Here is an 18480-nt window from a genome sequence, read left to right on the forward strand (position 1 = left end):
ATTGACATAGTTAAAGGAGACAAAAAGAGAAGATTTCAGTGGATCGAGGAGGTAGAGAAAAGTTTCCAACACTTGAAAACTAGGGTGGCACAACAACCCATCCTTGCTCTACCTGATTTCAACAAGATTTTCACAATTGAGTGTGATGCGGCTTTGCAATCGGTGTTTTTCTTAGTCAAGAAGGCAGACCAGTAGCTTTCTTTAGTGAGAAGGTCAATGAAGCCAAAAGGAGATATTCATCATATGATCTAGAATTATATGAAATGGTGCAGGCCCTCAAGAAGTGGAGGCACTACCTCTTGCCAAGGGAGTTCATTGTCTTCACTGATAATCATGCTTTGAGCTTTCTAAATGGTCAAGATAAATTGAATCATAGACATGCAAAGTGGGTAGAGTATTTGCAGGCCTATACCTTCACAATGAAGCATAAAAAGGGTCAAGCAAACAAGGTTGTTGATGCTCTAATCAGGAGATCCATGATGGTGCAAGAGATCCAACTCGAAAGTGTAGGGATAGATGCACTAAAAGGTATGTACAAGGATGATGATGATTTCAAAGATGCGTTTGCTGTTTGTAGTCAATTTTCAGATGCTTTTCACAGTGAGAGTACAGATTTTGTGTTGCAAGATGGTCTATTGTTTAAGGGTGCTCAGTTGTGTGTGCCAAAGTGCTCTATGAGAGCCAATTTGATAGGGGAGAAGCATTATGGTACTTTGGGTGGACACTTTGGATATGATAAGACCTTGGAGCAGGTCAAAAGATTCTACCATTGGCCAAGGATGCATATAGATGTCAAGAAGTTTGTAGAAGCTTGTGTGATAAGCCAAAGAGAAAAAGGTTCAAGTTCCAATGCAAGACTTTATCAACCTTTGCCAATGCCTAACCACCCATGGGAGTCAATCAGCATGGATTTTGTATTGGGTTTACCCAAGACACAAAGAGGGTATGACAGTGTTTGTTGTTGTGAATAGGTTTAGCAAGATGGCTCATTTTATTCCTTGTAGGGCTACTAATGATGCATCTCATATTGCTGGGTTGTTCTTCAAAGAAATTGTAAGGATTCATGGACTTCCTCTAACCATTGTATCTAATAGAGATTCTAGCTTCATAGGTCACTTTTGGAGGACCTTATGGAGGAAACTTGGCACAAATTTGACTTTCAGTTCTGCCTACCACCCACAAACGGATGGGCAGACTGAGGTGGTAAATAGGTCACTTGGGAACCTTTTGAGATGTCTCACAAAGGAGCATGGACAGCAGTGGGACCTAATCCTTCCTCAAGCCGAGTATGCCTATAATGATTCGGTCAATAGGAGCATTGGAAAGACTCCCTTTGAAGAAGTTTATGGAATGAGCCCAAGAGGAATACATGAACTCAGAGATCTGAAAGGAATGGAGAAGACGAGTGCACAAGGTGAATATTTTGCAGTAGCAATGAGGGACATCCATCAGCAAGTGAAAGAGAGCCTTCAAAGGAGTGTGGAGAAATATAATCTAAACATGCAGATTTGAAGAAGGATGTCAAATTCAAGGTTGGGGATAAAGTGCTTGCACACCTAAGAAAGGAGAGGTTGCCTAAAGGCAAATATACCAAGTTGCTGATGAAGAAAATTGGACCTTGCAAAGTGGTCCATAAGTTTGGACAAAATGCTTATGAGATAGAACTGCCTCCTAGAGTGGCTATCTCACCCATGTTTAATGTTGCTGATCTTTATCCTTTTAAAGGATCTATAATTGTAGGTGAAGAAGTAGGTTTAGCAAGAGCTGAGGATGAAGAATGGATTAAAGACCTACCACGCAGCCAGCCCATGAAGCTTGAGAGCATATTGGACACAAGGGAGATCAAGAGAACAAGACACAAAGTTTACAATGAATACCTTGTCAAGTAGCAAGGGCTCCCACATGAAGATGCACTATGGATGTCAGAAGATGACATAAAACAGCATGGTGCTTCAGTTCATGAGCTCATTTCATCAGGAAGATGAAATCCTTCCCACCCCGGGTGTATGGTGCAGGGGCAACCTAGCAATTTGTGCTTCAAACTATGTCAATAGGTGTCCAAGCCTAAGTTTTGTGAGTTTTTGTCATTGGTGGATGTAATAAGGTCGAATGAAAACCATTTGCAATATGTATGAGTCATGTAGGGTCAGTTTTGTGTAAAGTTACAAAGTTGCAACTTTTGTCATTTTGTGCTTTGTAAGGAAGGTGAACGCTCATTAGTTGAAAAGTTTTATGAACCATTGTTTTCAGTTGTATGAGGCATAAATAAGCCTTGGACATTCGAATGTGAAGCTCGAGAGTTGATTGTTGAAGTAATATCATAATACAAGCATCATTTTCCTGGAATTTGAAGCATTTTCTGCAGTTGCAGACTTCTGTATGGACATGTTTTGTTGCTAAACCAACTCGGAATCATGGAGTGAAATAGCTTTCCTTTCCAACCAGTTTCACTTTAATCCATCCAAAGTTAAGAAAGTTGTAAGAACTTTTCTGAAAGTTGCTCTGTGAGTGAGGGTTTCGAGGGTTTTGTGATTAAAAAATGAACAACTAGCCATTCCACCGTAGGGAAAATCTGAAACTCGGTGGAATGGACGATTTTGGTGTGCTCTTAGTGTTTACGGTGATTTTAGAGCAGGGGAATGGAGTTTGCCAAGGTCTCAAGCCAGCCCTAGCCTAACATCCTCATGTGTTAAGCCTAGTTAGTTGAGGGTATGATAGGACAATAAGAAATTGAGGTGGTCCATTGAAACTAACTGCATAGTTGGACCCTACATGATAGGTGAAGACTGTTTGTAAAGAGCTTTGGTGTTTGGAGAGTGTATTTGGGGCACTTGCTTTGTAAAAGTGGCCTAATTAGGCCTGAAATCTACATATCAGTCAATTATAGGGTGTCATGCTACAAAACAACCCTATGGAAATTTTGGATATGTTGTGGTAGACCTTAAAGGGTACTCAAAACTGTTTTCCTTTGGTTGATATCAGAACTGTGGCAAAAGATATACCCAGTTTTGCAAGGTTGAACGGCTACTAGCCGGTGGTCTAGGTTGTGAAGGAACCATTGTAGACAAGTGACTAAGGTCTGAAATTCTTGCTTGGTTGGACCTAGTAGGTTATTACAAGCCCTATGGAGTCAGTATTAGCAGCTTGCCAAATCTTTGGAACCATCTCCACAAAGTATGCCTTGTCAACTATGCCATAAGGACCTAAGAGTGATGAGTTGGGAGAAAGATCTCCATGTTTGAGTGGTTGGTGTGTTGAATTGTTGGTTGATTGTAGTGTTGCTTAAGAACCTTCCCCTGCTTTGCATCACCTACAAACAATGGTGGCAGCACTGATGGAGCAGAGCCTGAGGTTGAACCAAATGCAGAAGCTTCTCTATTTGCCATTATAAATTAATCTACACATACAAAGTGAAAGCACAACATACTAGTCTTTTAATTGAAAAAACAACCTTAATTAGTTTAAATCAATATAGATCAATTTAAATTAGTAAAAATTTAATCTAATCTAAAGATTCTAAACATTTTCTTCAAAAGAAAGGATTTAAATTAAAAAAATAAGTTGAGTAAGAAAAACATTGAAAATAGTGAAAAAATCACAAAAAAATGACACAAAAGGGTGATAAATATTATTTTGTGGATTAAAAATTTAAATATACTACTTAGCATTAGCATTGATGATTTTTTTAAAACCTAGATGTATCAAAAATGAAGTAAAATGTTTTATAACAACAAAGAAAATGAAAACCAGAAAGCCTACCCATGCTTTCAATTTGCCTTCAAAATTCACCAAAAAAATTCTTCCAATATTCTCTCCTAGATGAAAAATTATTGCAAATAGCGTGCTTGCTAGTTGGGAGGGTTTACCTACCTTGGACAACAAAAAGGAGCAAAAATGATAATGAAATGTTTTTTTTTTCCAATTGTGGCCTTTTTTACTTGCACAACCGAGTTTTTGGCACAAACTCAACGAGTTTTTGGCAGAGACTCAACGAGTCTTGGCCAAAAACTTGGTGAGTTTTTCACTATGACCTAGCGAGTTTTTGTGGCAAGTTTTTGTCATTAATAATTGTTGGAACTTTGACTCAGCGAGTATTCCTTATTTGGTAATGATAGTCTTTACAGTAGTTTTACCATATTTGTAAATATGCAAGTAAATAATCACACCTAGAGGACCTTGTGTTGGATTGCTTCACCATTATCTTTGGTGTGCATCCTATCATTGCGGAAGTCAATTGCATGTTTTCTACTCCATCAAAAAATTTAGTTTTCACAAGCTATTAAATTTTTACTAACATCAAAGTTTAAACGTTCACCAAAACTTGACATGTTTATTGAGTAATCAATTTGTATAGAAAACTAATAACATATTATTGAAAAGGGAAACACTAGAGAAACCTAAATTAGATAGGACACAAAACCCATTGAGAAGTTATGTACTGCACTAGAAGTAAACTGAAAGCTAATAATTCTCATCCTTCAATGAGCTTGGGAGCTTAATAAAACTGAATTTCAATATAGGCTTGAGTTGAATCCGATTTGTAAATCACTTTTAAGAATTTACCGTCCATCTCCTAAGCAACTGCTTAAAGAATGACAATACGCAATGGACCAAACTGTCCATCTCCTAAGCAACTGCTTAAAGAATGCCAAAATGCAATGGACCAAATATCTTCAGAATGATATTGATGGTGCTTACAGTAATTTGTAACCATATTTTAAGTGCACAATCATAAGTTAAATAACCTGTCTTAGCATTGGTTCATCATTACCTTTGGTGTCCATCTATTCATTTTGAAAATGAATTGCATGTCAGCTACTAGTGAAATTTTAGAATCCACATGCTGTAAAAAGTTATGCTAACACGAGAATTTAAATGTTCACCAAACCTAACACATTTATTTAGTAACCAATCTGTACGGCATAGTGATAGCAAATTATTGAAAAGGAAACATCAATGTGTCCTCATTTAGATAAGACATAGCCGCTTCATTAGGTCTGCACTTAGTTGGGATCAAATGCTGCATTTGGAACCTAGCTAAAACTATAAATTCCCATCCTTCAATGAACATAGGAACATAAGGAAACTTTGAGTTGAATTGGTTTTGTAGATGACCTTTAAGAATTCACCACCCATGTCCTTGAGCAATGTCTGAATCTGGAGACAATAAAGAGACAGATAAAATATTTTGATAAAAATTGAGCACATTTCTCTTAGAAGAAGCATAATAAAATGATATAAATAAAGCATAATGATTTGTTTTCTAATCTAGAGAGTAGAGATAGGTAAGTTTTGATTGCATCAACTATGGAAAGAAAATGAAAACTACGTCCTTTGAGAAAATATCATGTGTCAGTGCAAGCAAACATTGATCAACGTTACCTATGTGTAATGTCCCATTTTTAACAGGCAGGTGAAATTAAATAAATTATTTATTTATTTATTATGTTGTCTAAAGTTAATTTATGGCAACTAGTATTTAATTAATTATTAATTAAATTAAAGTATTTTTGGAGTCAAAAATTAAAATATTAATAGCCACTTTATGACTTAAATATTAAATTATTTTTATTAAAATTATTATTGGAAGTTTTCAAAAGCGGTTGCCCAAAATATTACAAAGGTGGTGAAAGGGGATTGTGATTATTCATTCAATCTTTTGCAAAATATATTTTATTGGGAGCATTTTTGTAGAGCCTCTTCTACATGTTTTGGAACCCTAATGGTGGAAACCCTTGGGATTTCTCAGGAATTGGACAAAAACCCTGTTCCAATTGGAGGTATCAACCAGGTATCTTATATTGCATCTATTGAATATTTCAAATTTGCGAAGTTTCCATTGTTGACAAATTTGCAGGATGATTGTATTTTCATAATAAAGGAATTCTCAATATTATCCATTTATTACTCAGAAATAAAGGTGCCATTATATTAAAATATTGAGGGATTCATAGGGCTTATGAGTCAAAGCCTCTAAAGAAGTTATTTAATAATATTATGAAGATTTCTGTCCATGCCGTGGGTTAAGCATATGCATATCACTAAAGAATACACATAGCAGGAATTACTAAGCCAAATCATGAGCCAGAAAAAGGGGGTAATGAATGCCATTCGAAGCAATTGAATAATATCAAGTTGAGTGCTAGAAGACAAAGGGGTATACAAGACAGAAATGAATGGGACCCGATTTCAGTAGCATCTGCTCAATAAAAAGGATGGTGAAGTAATTTAAGAACAACTGAATATGACTTCATTACATGGCTTTGACAAATTCATTAATGATTTTCTTTCAACGAAAGAACAAAGACTAGGTATTACTAGGGTAAAATCAAATACAATTTCAGAGGTGGCAGGTGTGGCTTTTAATTGAAGATTAATATTTAATGCATGGATGCCAATTTGTATTGGGCCTAAGCGTAAGTACCTTCAGACACAACACTGGAAATATTTACATTATATGCAGATGACATTATAATTCAAACTAGTCGTGGACTAAAACCCTGTCATGGGAAAAAAATTAACTTTGGCATGGCAATATTGAGTTCGATTAGAGTGCAAGGTGCGTGAGAATAAACGGCCAGATTATGCATGACTATTCAAGACAAAGGAATTAAGTATTAACAATTATTTGTATTAAAGTCAAATGTCAAGTATGTTGGATGCAAAATTTGAAACTTCATTTTAAACTGGACGATCCCTCATATCTGTTAGCCTAAATCATTGAAAGGTTTTTGGACGGTTAGTAGCCTTGGGAATCTTAATCTGCTCTATACATCTGTTATTGTATTATCTCAGTTAAATCTGAAATTCTCCATCTGCTTGGACGTGGTTGTAGTGATGTACAAAATACAACTATATTTCCAGATTATATTAGGTCAAGAGAAACATATACATTCCCTAAGTATTTTTTAATATTAAAATGTTATGCCAATGTTCTGATCTAATATGAGGAATTAGTATTGTTTCAATTCTTGTACTCTTTGAAAATGAATATAAGTCTTTGAATTCCATTGTGTCAATCTGTAAATAAATTCATTATCATTTTTATACATATTAGAATTGTGCAAATATGCAAACAATACCTTCTTCTATCCAAGCTAACTATTTGACAAAAGTGTGTGATGAGTTATGCAAAAATCAGGACAAATCAGTGAAGGATATTACAGTGGTATCACAACCATAATCCTGCCAGCCTAAAGGGTGTTGATGAACACTAGTGATAGAGCTAAACGGTATTATGAAAGAGAACAAAGATGAAGACAATTGAGTTTGCAGGTCCATTTCTTGAAGGGGATTTTTTTTCAAAAGTATTAGCAGCAAGACAGCCACTTAGAGTTACATTGGAAATTGAAACAATGGTGGGTTTAGGTAGTGAGAGTCCTTGGGATAGGATTGAGAGGAGATGTGATGATCGGGGTGTAGAAGATATTTTGAATGATGAAATGTCCCCCTTAATTTTTTTTAAAATTTTAAACACCACATTGCACCTGTTAAGGTTAGGAAAGAGAAATACAATACTATTGAAAGGTAACCCTTCCACTTTCTGATCACCACGAGCCCAGTGTGGGTGAGCTGAAAGCATATGGTGAATAGGGAATCGTTAGCTCCAAAACAAACTGAAGTACAATGCTGGGCAGCAAGCCAGACCCTTCCACTTGTCCACCGGGCAAGAACAACTTAATGTAAAATCACACTACCATTTTTCAGTGGGAGGACAATTATTAGAATACTGAAAATAAGATCACTCAACCAATTATTCAGCGGGAGGACAATTATTACAATACTGAAAATGAGATCACTCAACCACTTATTAGCGGGAGGACTGTGAAACCAATTGAAAGTATTAGATAGGTGGCTAAGCCAACCTCTTCCACTTCTTCCGTGAGAATACAAAATGTAAAATGCAATAAAATGAAGGCTGATCAGTACTACTAATTTCAGCGTTACAATGAGAGCATTAGCTTGCAGATTACAATAGGAAATCGATACCAAAACACACCAAAATGTTAGGAATTCATCCTCTAAAAAATATGAGCCATCCAACATATGAAAAGTATCCAAACAGGTAAATAACTTGGGTCTGATATAAAGAACAACAAACTGAAATAAAAGACCAGCAAGAAGAGAAATCACCTAAATGCTCATAACTTCGTCCACACAACTCTGAATGACTTGAATTCAATTGCAAATCATCCTTGAAGAGGAGACACCCAAGACAAGACCAACCACCAACTGCAAATCTGCTCAATACACCTAAAGCGCACTTCCCAAGGCATTCATATACATGGTACGGCCAGATAAGGAGGGCGATTTTCTTAAAATCCAAATCAACACAAAACACCACGAAACTTAGCAAAAGGAATCGCCTAACCAAGAGGAAAACATAGGAAAAATACCTAGAAGTAGCAACTGAACTCTTAGAGACTTATGAATGGATTTCACGATCGGCTCCATACCAAACAGCAAACTCCAGCACTGAAAAACAACACTCCAAAATCAGAAAGCATCAAATAACTTCATCTTTGTTGAGCTCAAGCTGCTCCTCCAAATGAGAAACAGTCACAATATTCAGCTAGGGGCTATCTTTCAAGCACGAAACTGAAGGAGGCTAGGAGGTAAGCATTCCTCGAAGCAAGAGTCTGGAATGATTTCGACAACACTTCGTTATGATAAGCAATATATAGTCTCAAATAAAGCCCAAGGCACTTATTTATAACTTTCCCCCAAATCGAACCTCCTTTTCCCTCCAAAGTGGGACTTAACAATGGAATTCGAATTTACTTTTTAATTTGCATTTCATTTCATTTCATCCTTCACCAAGGTGTCCCATTTTGCTTAGACAAGACACTTTATCAAAATGCAAATAATACATAATATGAGCACCTAACATATAATTGACAAAATGACTTTAAATATAGCTTAAGCAATCCCTTAATAAATCGTCCATTTTGCCTTAAGTTATAATTCAACTTTAAACACCATTTTCCATCAAATACTAAACTCGCCAAAACCCAGAGAAACCTAGAAAAACCCAGAGAAATGAGCTGTCCTCACCCCCACTTACTAAAAATAGTAAATTTACCAAACTCCGCTACTTGCTATGCATGTACCATCATTGCGAAGCTTTCTGAAAAACCCTGAAGGAATACAGAATCAAAACTATAAAACTCCAACATGCAAGCCACCAAAAATGCCGAGACATCCCCTTAGAAGTAGGAAACCCTAAATTTTGCTTCCAACTAGCCTATGAGTCTCCGGAATAGGCTAATGGCCAACTGAACTGATTACTATTGAGAAGGGGGCATTACAGTCCGCCCTCCCCAAGATTGCTTCTCCTCAAGCAACCGCAAGTCTCGATGTTGTAGAATCTCCTCATTCTCCCAAATAGCATCCTCTATAGGCAAATTCTTCCACTTCACCAAATACTCCTTGATTGTCCTTCTCCTCAAAGAGCGTTCTCTGAAATCAATGATCTCCTCTGGAATCAACACCAACTGTCCTTCGTCATCCAAGGGAGGTAAGTCTAAAGAGACCACAACATTGTGTCCAAGTGCCTTCTTGAGGCGAGACACGTGGAAGACATTGTGAACCTTGCTACTCACTGGTAGCTCCAACTCGTAAGCCAACTACACCAACTCTCCTGATGACTCTGAACGGCCCATAGAAACGTGGCTTGAGTTTCTCCGCTCCACTCTTCTTGACAGTAGACTGTCTAAAAAGTTGAAACCTAAGATAGACCATGTCTCCAACCTCAAATATGTGCTCTATACGCTGCTAATCAGCGTACAACTTCTGCTGACTCTGTGTAATCTGGAGTTTATTCTTCAAGGCCTTCAAAATTTCTTGACACTATTGCACAATATCCTTTGCTTGGGGGGCTTTTCTATGACCAAACATCAAATCAACAAAGCTAGGGGCCTCGTGACGATAGAGTGCCATGAAAGGAGACATTCTGATGGACATGTGGTAGAAGGAATTGTAGCAGTACTCTCCTAAGTGTAGCCATCTCACCCAAGCTTTTTTTGCTTCGAGACATAATTCCTGAGATAACCCTCCAACCACTCGTTTACAATCTCCATTTGCCCATCAGTTTGGGTGATAACTAGTGCTTGGGGTGAGCACTGCACCACACAATCTGAAAACTTCTTGCCAAAAAGTGCTTAGGAACTTGTTATCCCTTTTACTCACAATGTTTTTTGGCAACCCATGCAATCTAAACACCTCACAAAATAACACATCAACAACTTGAGTTGTCGTAAATGAGCTAGTAACGGCATAAAAATGAGCAAACTTGGTCAATCTATCCACCATAGTTGAAAATCTCGGACTCGCCTCGGACTCGGCAAACCAAAATTTTGGACTCGGACTCGGACTCGTGAAAGACTCGCGAAAGACTCGGCAAAGACTCGGCAAAAAAAAAAAACCGTAGTTTTACAAAAAAACATAAAGAAATTAATGCATTTAGAGAACATAAGTGCCATAATTGAAACATTACACATGTCATATGATCTACAAAGTACAAACACGCAATATTTGAAATTTCATCATTCATGGCAGCATATTCAAGTTTCAAGTTTCAACTCTAAAATGTATAATACTATAATGGCAGCATAAGTATATAAATGTTCACAAAATTACATATAATGATATGTCCAAGTCCAACTGCAAATGTGAAAAACAGCAATGTGAATGAACAAACCAAAGAGAAGACTACATCTTCCTCTTTGTATTTTTCCTAATATAGCTCAATTTTTCAGGCCTTGAGCTAGAAGTAGTAGCAGTGGGTGTTGTGGTATCTAAATGGTGAGATGAGTCTTCTTCAAAGTCATAGTCCTCATCATCATCCTCATCTTCGTCCTCATCTTCATCCAATCTTGCTCCTTCTGCATCTTGTGCTGCTCCTCTCTCTATTTCTGCAATTTCTTCTTCGGTAAGGAGGACATCATCACCATCATTTTGTTCATTCATGGTCCAATCACCATATGGATCAATTTCATCCAAGTCAATGGCCTCATGTGAAACACCCTCCACCTGTCTAACTCGAAGGCGAAGGTTGTACCGAACAAATACTAGATCATTGAGCCGCTTTTGTGACAATCTATTTCTCTTCTTTGTGTGAATGCTTTCAAAGACACTCCAATTTCGTTCACACCCAGAAGCACTGCATGGCTGAGACAAAACACGGATAGCTATCTTTTGAAGATTAGGCGTGCCGGCACCATAATTCTCCCACCATAAATCTACAAAAAACATTTAGAAATATTAGAATTGAGAAAAAAATGTAACAATCAAGTTTGTAGGTTTTTTCTTGCACTGTTGAACTAAGTTACTAAATGTTTTACCTGGTTGTTGTTTTCCTCTCCTATCAATTGCTAGTTGTGATGAGAAGAGTCTCCCCTCTGCACTTTTGTAGATCTTGAACAATGGAATGAACATTTCCAAATTCAGAAATAGATACTAGATAGTCAAAGTGTCAAACTCAAATTCAATAATGAACATTTCCGAATTCATAAATAAAGATAGAGCAATTGCAAATGTCAAATCTCACCTCCAACTCATCAAGAACCTTGTCTCTCAACTCAGGATCAGGTGTCATCTTATCAATGCATGTAATAACACCTGCCATGACCTCCTCATCAGCCCTAAATGAATCAGAGAAGTAGAATTTCGGGTTCAAAAAGTAGGCGAAGGCATGTATCGGTTGGTGGAGTTGGTTTGTCCACCTACGATCAATGATGCGCCAAAAGATTTCACATTTTCTTGCATTTCCATGATAGTAATGTGAAATGGCCTCTTTGGCCCTATCCATGGCCTCATAAATGAAACCCATTGGCATGCCCTCTCCATCCACCATACGAAGAACCCTCACCAAAGGTTCTGTCACCTAAAAAAATTAAAACAAATTTTAAATTAATACAAAATCAACCCCTAAAAAATAAAATCAGCAAATAGACAAGATTGTATAAACTTTACTTTTGTGTTTGTTACTTACCGCAGTCAACTCCTCTCCATTTTTATTGAACCCATCATCAAAAACAATGGTCGCAATCTTCTCTGCTTCAGGTCTTTTGGAGTATGCAGACCCCAACCAAGCATCTGACACAAACATCTGCTTAAGATGAGGAATGGCACTAAGAATGCTCTGCAAAGTGATGAAGTGGCTAGCAAATCGTGTCACTCCAGGTCGCACAAGGTCCTTGCCATTTGTGTATTTTCTCATCAAAGCAAGCACCCAAGTATGGTTGTAGATGAATTTGGTGACACTTTTTGCATCTTCAACCACCTTCTTCACCCATCCAATCTTCCCAATGTCCTCTAGCACCAAGTCCAAGCAATGTGCAGCACAAGGACTCCATGTAATCGAAGGATGCCTTTGCATAAGCATTCTACCTGCAGATACATATGCAGCTGCGTTGTCCGTGATAATTTGGACAACATTCTCAACTCCAACTTCCCGAACCACACCATCCAACAGATTACACAAAGTCTCTGCATTTTTTATTTCATTTGAGGCATCAACAGACTTTATGAATACCATTGCACCATTTGAAGCCACCAAGAAGTTGAGAAGAGTCCTATTCCGTCCATCTGTCCATCCATCAGATAAAATGCTGCATCCTTTTCTCTTCCAATACCTTTTCTGATCATCAACCACACCTTCTGTATTTTTCACAGCTTTCTCTAGCAATGGCCCACTGAAGTCATAACCTGTTGGGGCCTTAAACCCCTTACCCGCCACTGTACATGCATTAACAAAACTTTCCCAATACACATTGTTTGCTGCATTGAAAGATAGATTATTGTAAAACCAAAAGTTTGAAGCTGCTATCCGTGCTTGTTCATGCTTCTCTTTATTCCATCCTATACCTTCAAGTGAAGGTTGTGCACCTGGAACATTGCGTGGTACAAAAAAATTAGGGTCTGATCTAACAGGAGTGCCACTAGCCTCACCCTCATTGTCACCAAAAGATGAAAGTGACTGACGACCCCGACTATGACCAATGGGACCCGAAGTGGACAATGTGGGATTCATTGCAGCTGCTATGGCTTCTCTTGTTTTTTGCCTTTCTTCCTTATGCATATCATTCTCAGCAAGAATGGCCTTCATCTCTCTAATAATTTCAGGAGTTGATTTGGAGCATGCCTCCACACCATATCCAGGTATTTGTGCAAGGTGGTATTTTAATCTATTGATTCCACCAGTCATCCATCTTGTGCATTCGGTGCAAGTGACCTCCCCCTTTTTGCTTCCTGCAATCCCATATTTCCAAGCTTTATCTCTTTGTCTTCCTGACCTTGGGGTTGCCCTTGGAGTTGAACTTGCCATTGCTGATTTAACATGAAAAAAAAAAAATCAGCAGGGTTTTATGGAAAATCAACAAAAAAAATGACAATGAATCATTTGGGAAAAATAGCATTCAAAAACAAGAAAAAAAAAAGAGGAAATAACTTAGGAAAGAAAATAGAAAAAAATTTGGGAGCATATCCCCTTGTTTTTCAAGATTTTTTTCAGTTTCAAAACAATGAAATGATTCAAATGAAAAAAAAAAAGGAGAAAAATCCTTACCTAGATCTCTCTTGCTGATTTTTCCTTCTTCCCTCTACTCCTCCAAACCCTTCTAACCTGCTCCAGCCAAAAAAAACCCAAATTGAAGTCAAAAAATGAAAAAAAAATTGGTTTTAAGCCCCACGGGCGCGTTTTTTCTGGGCCCGCGAGTCCCTGTGAAAGACTCGCGAGTCCGAGTGAAAGACTCGCGCGAGTCTTTGCGAAAGACTCGCGAGTCTTTCACAGGGACTCGCCTGGACTCGCCACGCGAGTCCTAGGCGAGTCGACTCGGCTCGCCAAAGGACTCGCGAGTCCGTGGCGAGTCCGAGGCGAGTCAAAGAGTTTTAAAACTATGCTATCCACCACAACATAGATACAATCTTTGCCATTAGCTCTCGGCAACCCCGTGATAAAGTCCATCAAAATACTTTCCCACTTTTGATTGGGAATAGGTAGAAGTTGCAATAAACCAATTGGAAGAGGGCTCATTTTTGTTGATTTGACAAGTGTGACTCTCCTTCATGAAGCTCAACACATCATTTTTCAACACCTTCTAAGAGAACCTCTCACAAATCTGCCTATAGGACTTGAAATATCCTTGATGACCAGCAAGAGGAATGTCATGGAAAGTCTGCAAAACCTTCTTCTTGAGCTTAGATTCGGGCAACAGAAAGATTCTTCCCTTTTAGTGTATCAACCCATCAACCACCTTGTGCCTTTCATCATGAAAAGTACCCTCAATAATGATGGTTGCAAACTGATTTTTGGCATAATCAGCAAGCAAAAAGTCCTTCCAATCAGTAGTAAGCTCACACAAAGAGCTCAAGTGGGGCCTTCTTGAAAGTGCACCCGCCACAATGTTGTTTTTGCCCTTAACATACTCAATGTCAATATCGTAAGCTTCTAGCTTACTCACCCACTTCTGCTACCTTTCATTCAAATCCTTTTGGTGCATAAAGTGTTTGAGGCTATTGTGATCAGTTTTGACAACAAATTTGCTTCTCACCAAGTATTGTCTGAACTTGGCCAATGCATGCATGATCGCAAGCATTTCCTTGTCATAGATAGAATAAGTCTTCTCAACTCCTCTTCGTTTTCTGCTCTCAAACACAATCGGATGCTTCTCTTGCATCAAAACAGCGCCAATACCTTCCCCAGATGCATCACATTGCATCTCAAAGGGCTTGAAAAAATCAGGTAGAGCCAAAATAGGACACGAGCTCATAATCTTCTTGAGCTTGTCAAACACACCTTGTGCCTTTTCTGACCAAACAAAAGCTCCCTATTTTGTGAGATCTATAAGAGGAGTAGCAAGCTCAGAGTAGCCCTTCACAGATCTCTTGTAAAAACCACAAAGACCCAAGAACCCCTTCAAGTGTGTCAAGTTCTTAGGTGGAGGTCAATCAACTATTGCCTTGATCTTCTTAGGATCAACCTTAACTCCATCCGCACCAATGATATGACCAAGGTAGAGCAGCTACTTCATCCCAAAGTCACACTTGGATTCTTTGGCAAACAATGATTCTGACTCCAAAATGTTGAGCACTTCATCCAAATGCTTCAAGTGCTCCTTCCAAGATTTGTTGAAGATGAGAATATCATCAAAAAAGATTAGCACAAACCTCCTCAACTGCTTCTGAAAGATCCTGTTCATACAAGATTGGAAGGTACCAGGAGCATTAGTCAACCCAAAGGGCATGACTAGGAACTCAAAATGCCCACAGTGGCATCTGAAAGCAGTCTTCTCAATATCTAACTCACTCATTCAAATCTGATGATAACCTGATCTTAGATCAATCTTGGAGAAGAAAAAAACTCCATGTAGCTCATCAATCTTGGGAATGGGGTACCGATTTTTGATAGTCTTCTGATTAAGGGCTCGGTAATCCATGCACATGTGCATGGTCCCATCCTTCTTCTTCACTAGCACTACTGCAGAAGCGAAGGGACTCTTACTTGGCTGAATGCATCCCATATCCAAAAGTTCCTTGATAGCTTTCTCTATCTCATCCTTTTGCTTCTTTGGATATCGGTACAGAGTAGTGATAACCGGCTTAGCTCCTTCTTCCAGTTCAATTATGTTCTTAGTCCCTCTCTCGGGAGGTCTCCCAAGCGGTGGGCTACCAAAAACTTTACTCCTCTTGGTGATCAACTCTTGAATATCGGGAGGGTAGTGTCTCTTTTCTTCTATTGGATCGGATGGCATGATCAAACATTTCGCTGCCCACTCCACTTGATCATGATGGAATAGCCTCTCCATCTTCTTCAATGACACAATACGAGGGCCTCCATTAGACATCCCTCTCAACACCACTTTCTTCCCTTCGGCCATGAACTTCAACTCCATTGTTTGCAGGTTGAGAGTGATCTCACCAAGAGATCGCAGCCATTGTATGCTAAGTACTGCATCATTAGTACCTCCAATGCTAACAACATGGAAGTCATCCTTAACTTCATAATTTCCCAACCTCAAAGACATATTGGAAACCATCCGGTTGCAAGAGATAGTAGAACCGTTTGCCACAATTACTTTGAATCCATCAATTACTTCGGTTATAAGGCCTCTCTTTCCAACAATTATTTCATCCATAGTTGAAAATCTCGGACTCGCCTCGGACTCGGCACAAAAATTTGGACTCGGACTCGGACTCATGAAAGACTCATGAAAGACTTGGCAAAGACTCGGCAAAAAAAAAACCGTAGTTTTACAAAAAAAACATAAAGAAATTAATGCATTTAGAGAACATAAGTGCCATAATTGAAACATTACACATGTCATATGATCTACAAACACGCAATATTTAAAATTTCATCATTCATGGTAGCATATTCAAGTTTTGCAGCATATTCAAGTTTCAACTTTCAACTCTAAAATGTATAATGGCAGCATAAGCATATAAATGTTCACAAAATTACATATAATGATATGTCCAAGTCCAACTCCAAATGTGAAAAACAACAATGAGAATGAACAAACCAAAGAGAAGACTACATCTTCCTCTTTGTATTTTTCCTAATATAGCTCAATTTTTCAAGCCTTGAGCTAGAAGTAGTAGCAGTGGGTGTTGTGGTATCTAAATGATGAGATGATTCTTCTTCAAAGTCAAAGTCCTCATCATCGTCCTCATCTTCGTCCTCATCTTCATCCTCCCTTTCATCCAATCTTGCTCCTTCTGCATCTTGTGCTGCTCCTCTCTCTATTTCTACAATTTCTTCTTCGGTAAGGAGGACATTGTCACCATCATTTTGTTCATTCATGGTCCAATCACCGTATGCATCAATTTCATCCAAGTCAATTGCCTCATGTGAAACACCCTCCACCTATCTAACTCGAAGGCGAAGGTTGTACCGAACAAATACTAGATCATTGAGCCGCTTTTGTGACAATCTATTTCTCTTCTTTGTGTGAATGCTCTCAAATACACTCCAATGTCGTTCACACCTAGAAGCACTGCATGGCTGAGACAAAACACGGATAGCTATCTTTTGAAGATTAGGCGTGCCGGCACCATAATTCTCCCACCATAAATCTACAAAAAACATTTAGAAATATTAGAATTGAGAAAAAAATGTAACAATCAAGTTTGTAGGTTTTTTCTTGCACTATTGAACTAAGTTACTAAATTTTTTACCTGGTTGTTGTTTTCCTCTCCTATCAATTGCTAGTTGTGATGAGAAGAGTCTCCCCTCTGCACTTTTGTAGATCTTGAACAATGAACATTTCCAAATTCAGAAATACATAGTCAAAGTGTCAAACTCAAATTCAATAATGAACATTTCCGAATTCATAAATAAAGATAGAGCAATTGCAAATGTCAAATCTCACCTCCAACTCATCAAGAACCTTGTCTCTCAACTCAGGATCAGGTGTCATCTTATCAATGCATGTAATAACACCTGCCATGACCTCCTCATCAGCCCTAAATGAATCAGAGAAGTAGAATTTCGGGTTCAAAAAGTAAGCGAAGGCATGTATCGATTGGTGGAGTGGTTTGTCCACCTACGGTCAATGATGCACCAAAGGATTTCACATTTTCTTGTATTTCCACGATAGTAATGTGAAATGGCCTCTTTGGCCCTATCCATGGCCTCATAAATGAAACCCATTGGCATGCCCTCTCCATCCACCATACGAAGAACCCTTACCAAAGGTTCTGTCACCTAAAAAAAAGAAAACAAATTTTAAATTAGTACAAAATCAACCCCTAAAAAATAAAATCAGCAAATAGACAAGATTGTATAAACTTTACTTTTGTGTTTGTTACTTACCGCAGTCAACTCCTCTCCACTTTTATTGAACCCTTCATCAAAAACAATGCTCACAATCTTCTCTACTTCAGGTCTTTTGGAGTATGCAGACCCCAACCAAGCATCTCACACAAACATCTACTTAAGATGAGGAATGGCACTAAGAACGCTCTGCAAAGTGATGAAGTGGCTAGCAAATCGTGTCACTCCAGGTCGCACAAGGTCCTTGCCATTTGTGTATTTTCTCATCAAAGCAAGCACCCAAGTACGGTTGTAGATGAATTTGGTGACACTTCTTACATCTTCAACCACCTTCTTCACCTATCCAATCTTCCCAATGTCCTCTAGCAACAAGTCCAAGCAATGTGCAGCACAAGGACTCCATGTAATCGAAGGATGCCTCTCCATAAGCATTCTACCTGCAGATACATATGCAGCTGCGTTGTCCGTGATAATTTGGACAACATTCTCAACTCCAACTTTCTGAACCACACCATCCAACAGATTACAGAAAGTCTCTGCATTTTTTATTTCATTTGAGGCATCAACAGACTTTATGAATACCATTGCACCATTTGAAGCCACCAAGAAGTTGAGAAGCATCCTATTTCGTCCATCTGTCCATCCATCAGATAAAATGCTGCATCCTTTTCTCTTCCAATACCTTTTCTGATCATCAACCACAC

The 18480-nt window shown here is 38.4% G+C and overlaps 2 protein-coding genes across 4 annotated transcripts in view; both read right to left on the reverse strand.

Annotated features, from left to right (window-relative positions):
- The window catches only part of LOC131073144 (uncharacterized), a 307122-nt gene that overhangs the window by 112510 nt on the left and 176132 nt on the right, over positions 1–18480 (reverse strand). For both annotated transcript variants that reach the window (XM_058009527.2, XM_058009528.2), the window contains exon 4: positions 5116–5157. In XM_058009527.2, coding sequence (XP_057865510.2) covers positions 5116–5157 — 42 coding nt within the window. The remainder of the gene's footprint in view (positions 1–5115; positions 5158–18480) is intronic.
- Positions 10314–13890, reverse strand: LOC131060841 (uncharacterized). Of its 2 annotated transcripts, XM_059217924.1 has the most exons (5): positions 13568–13890; positions 11993–13329; positions 11549–11884; positions 11343–11415; positions 10314–11240 (listed from the first exon to the last, which is right to left on the reverse strand). In XM_059217924.1, the coding sequence occupies exons 2-5, from the start codon at positions 13325–13327 to the stop codon at positions 10711–10713; spliced, it is 2274 nt and encodes a 757-aa protein (XP_059073907.1). In that variant the 5' UTR covers positions 13328–13329; positions 13568–13890; the 3' UTR covers positions 10314–10710. The 2 variants fall into 2 exon arrangements, with proteins under 2 accessions (XP_059073907.1, XP_059073906.1); XM_059217923.1 differs by lacking the exon at positions 13568–13890 and having other exon boundaries at positions 11993–13464.

This window comes from Cryptomeria japonica, chromosome 1, assembly GCF_030272615.1.
Source record: "Cryptomeria japonica chromosome 1, Sugi_1.0, whole genome shotgun sequence".
NCBI lineage: Eukaryota > Viridiplantae > Streptophyta > Pinopsida > Cupressales > Cupressaceae > Cryptomeria > Cryptomeria japonica.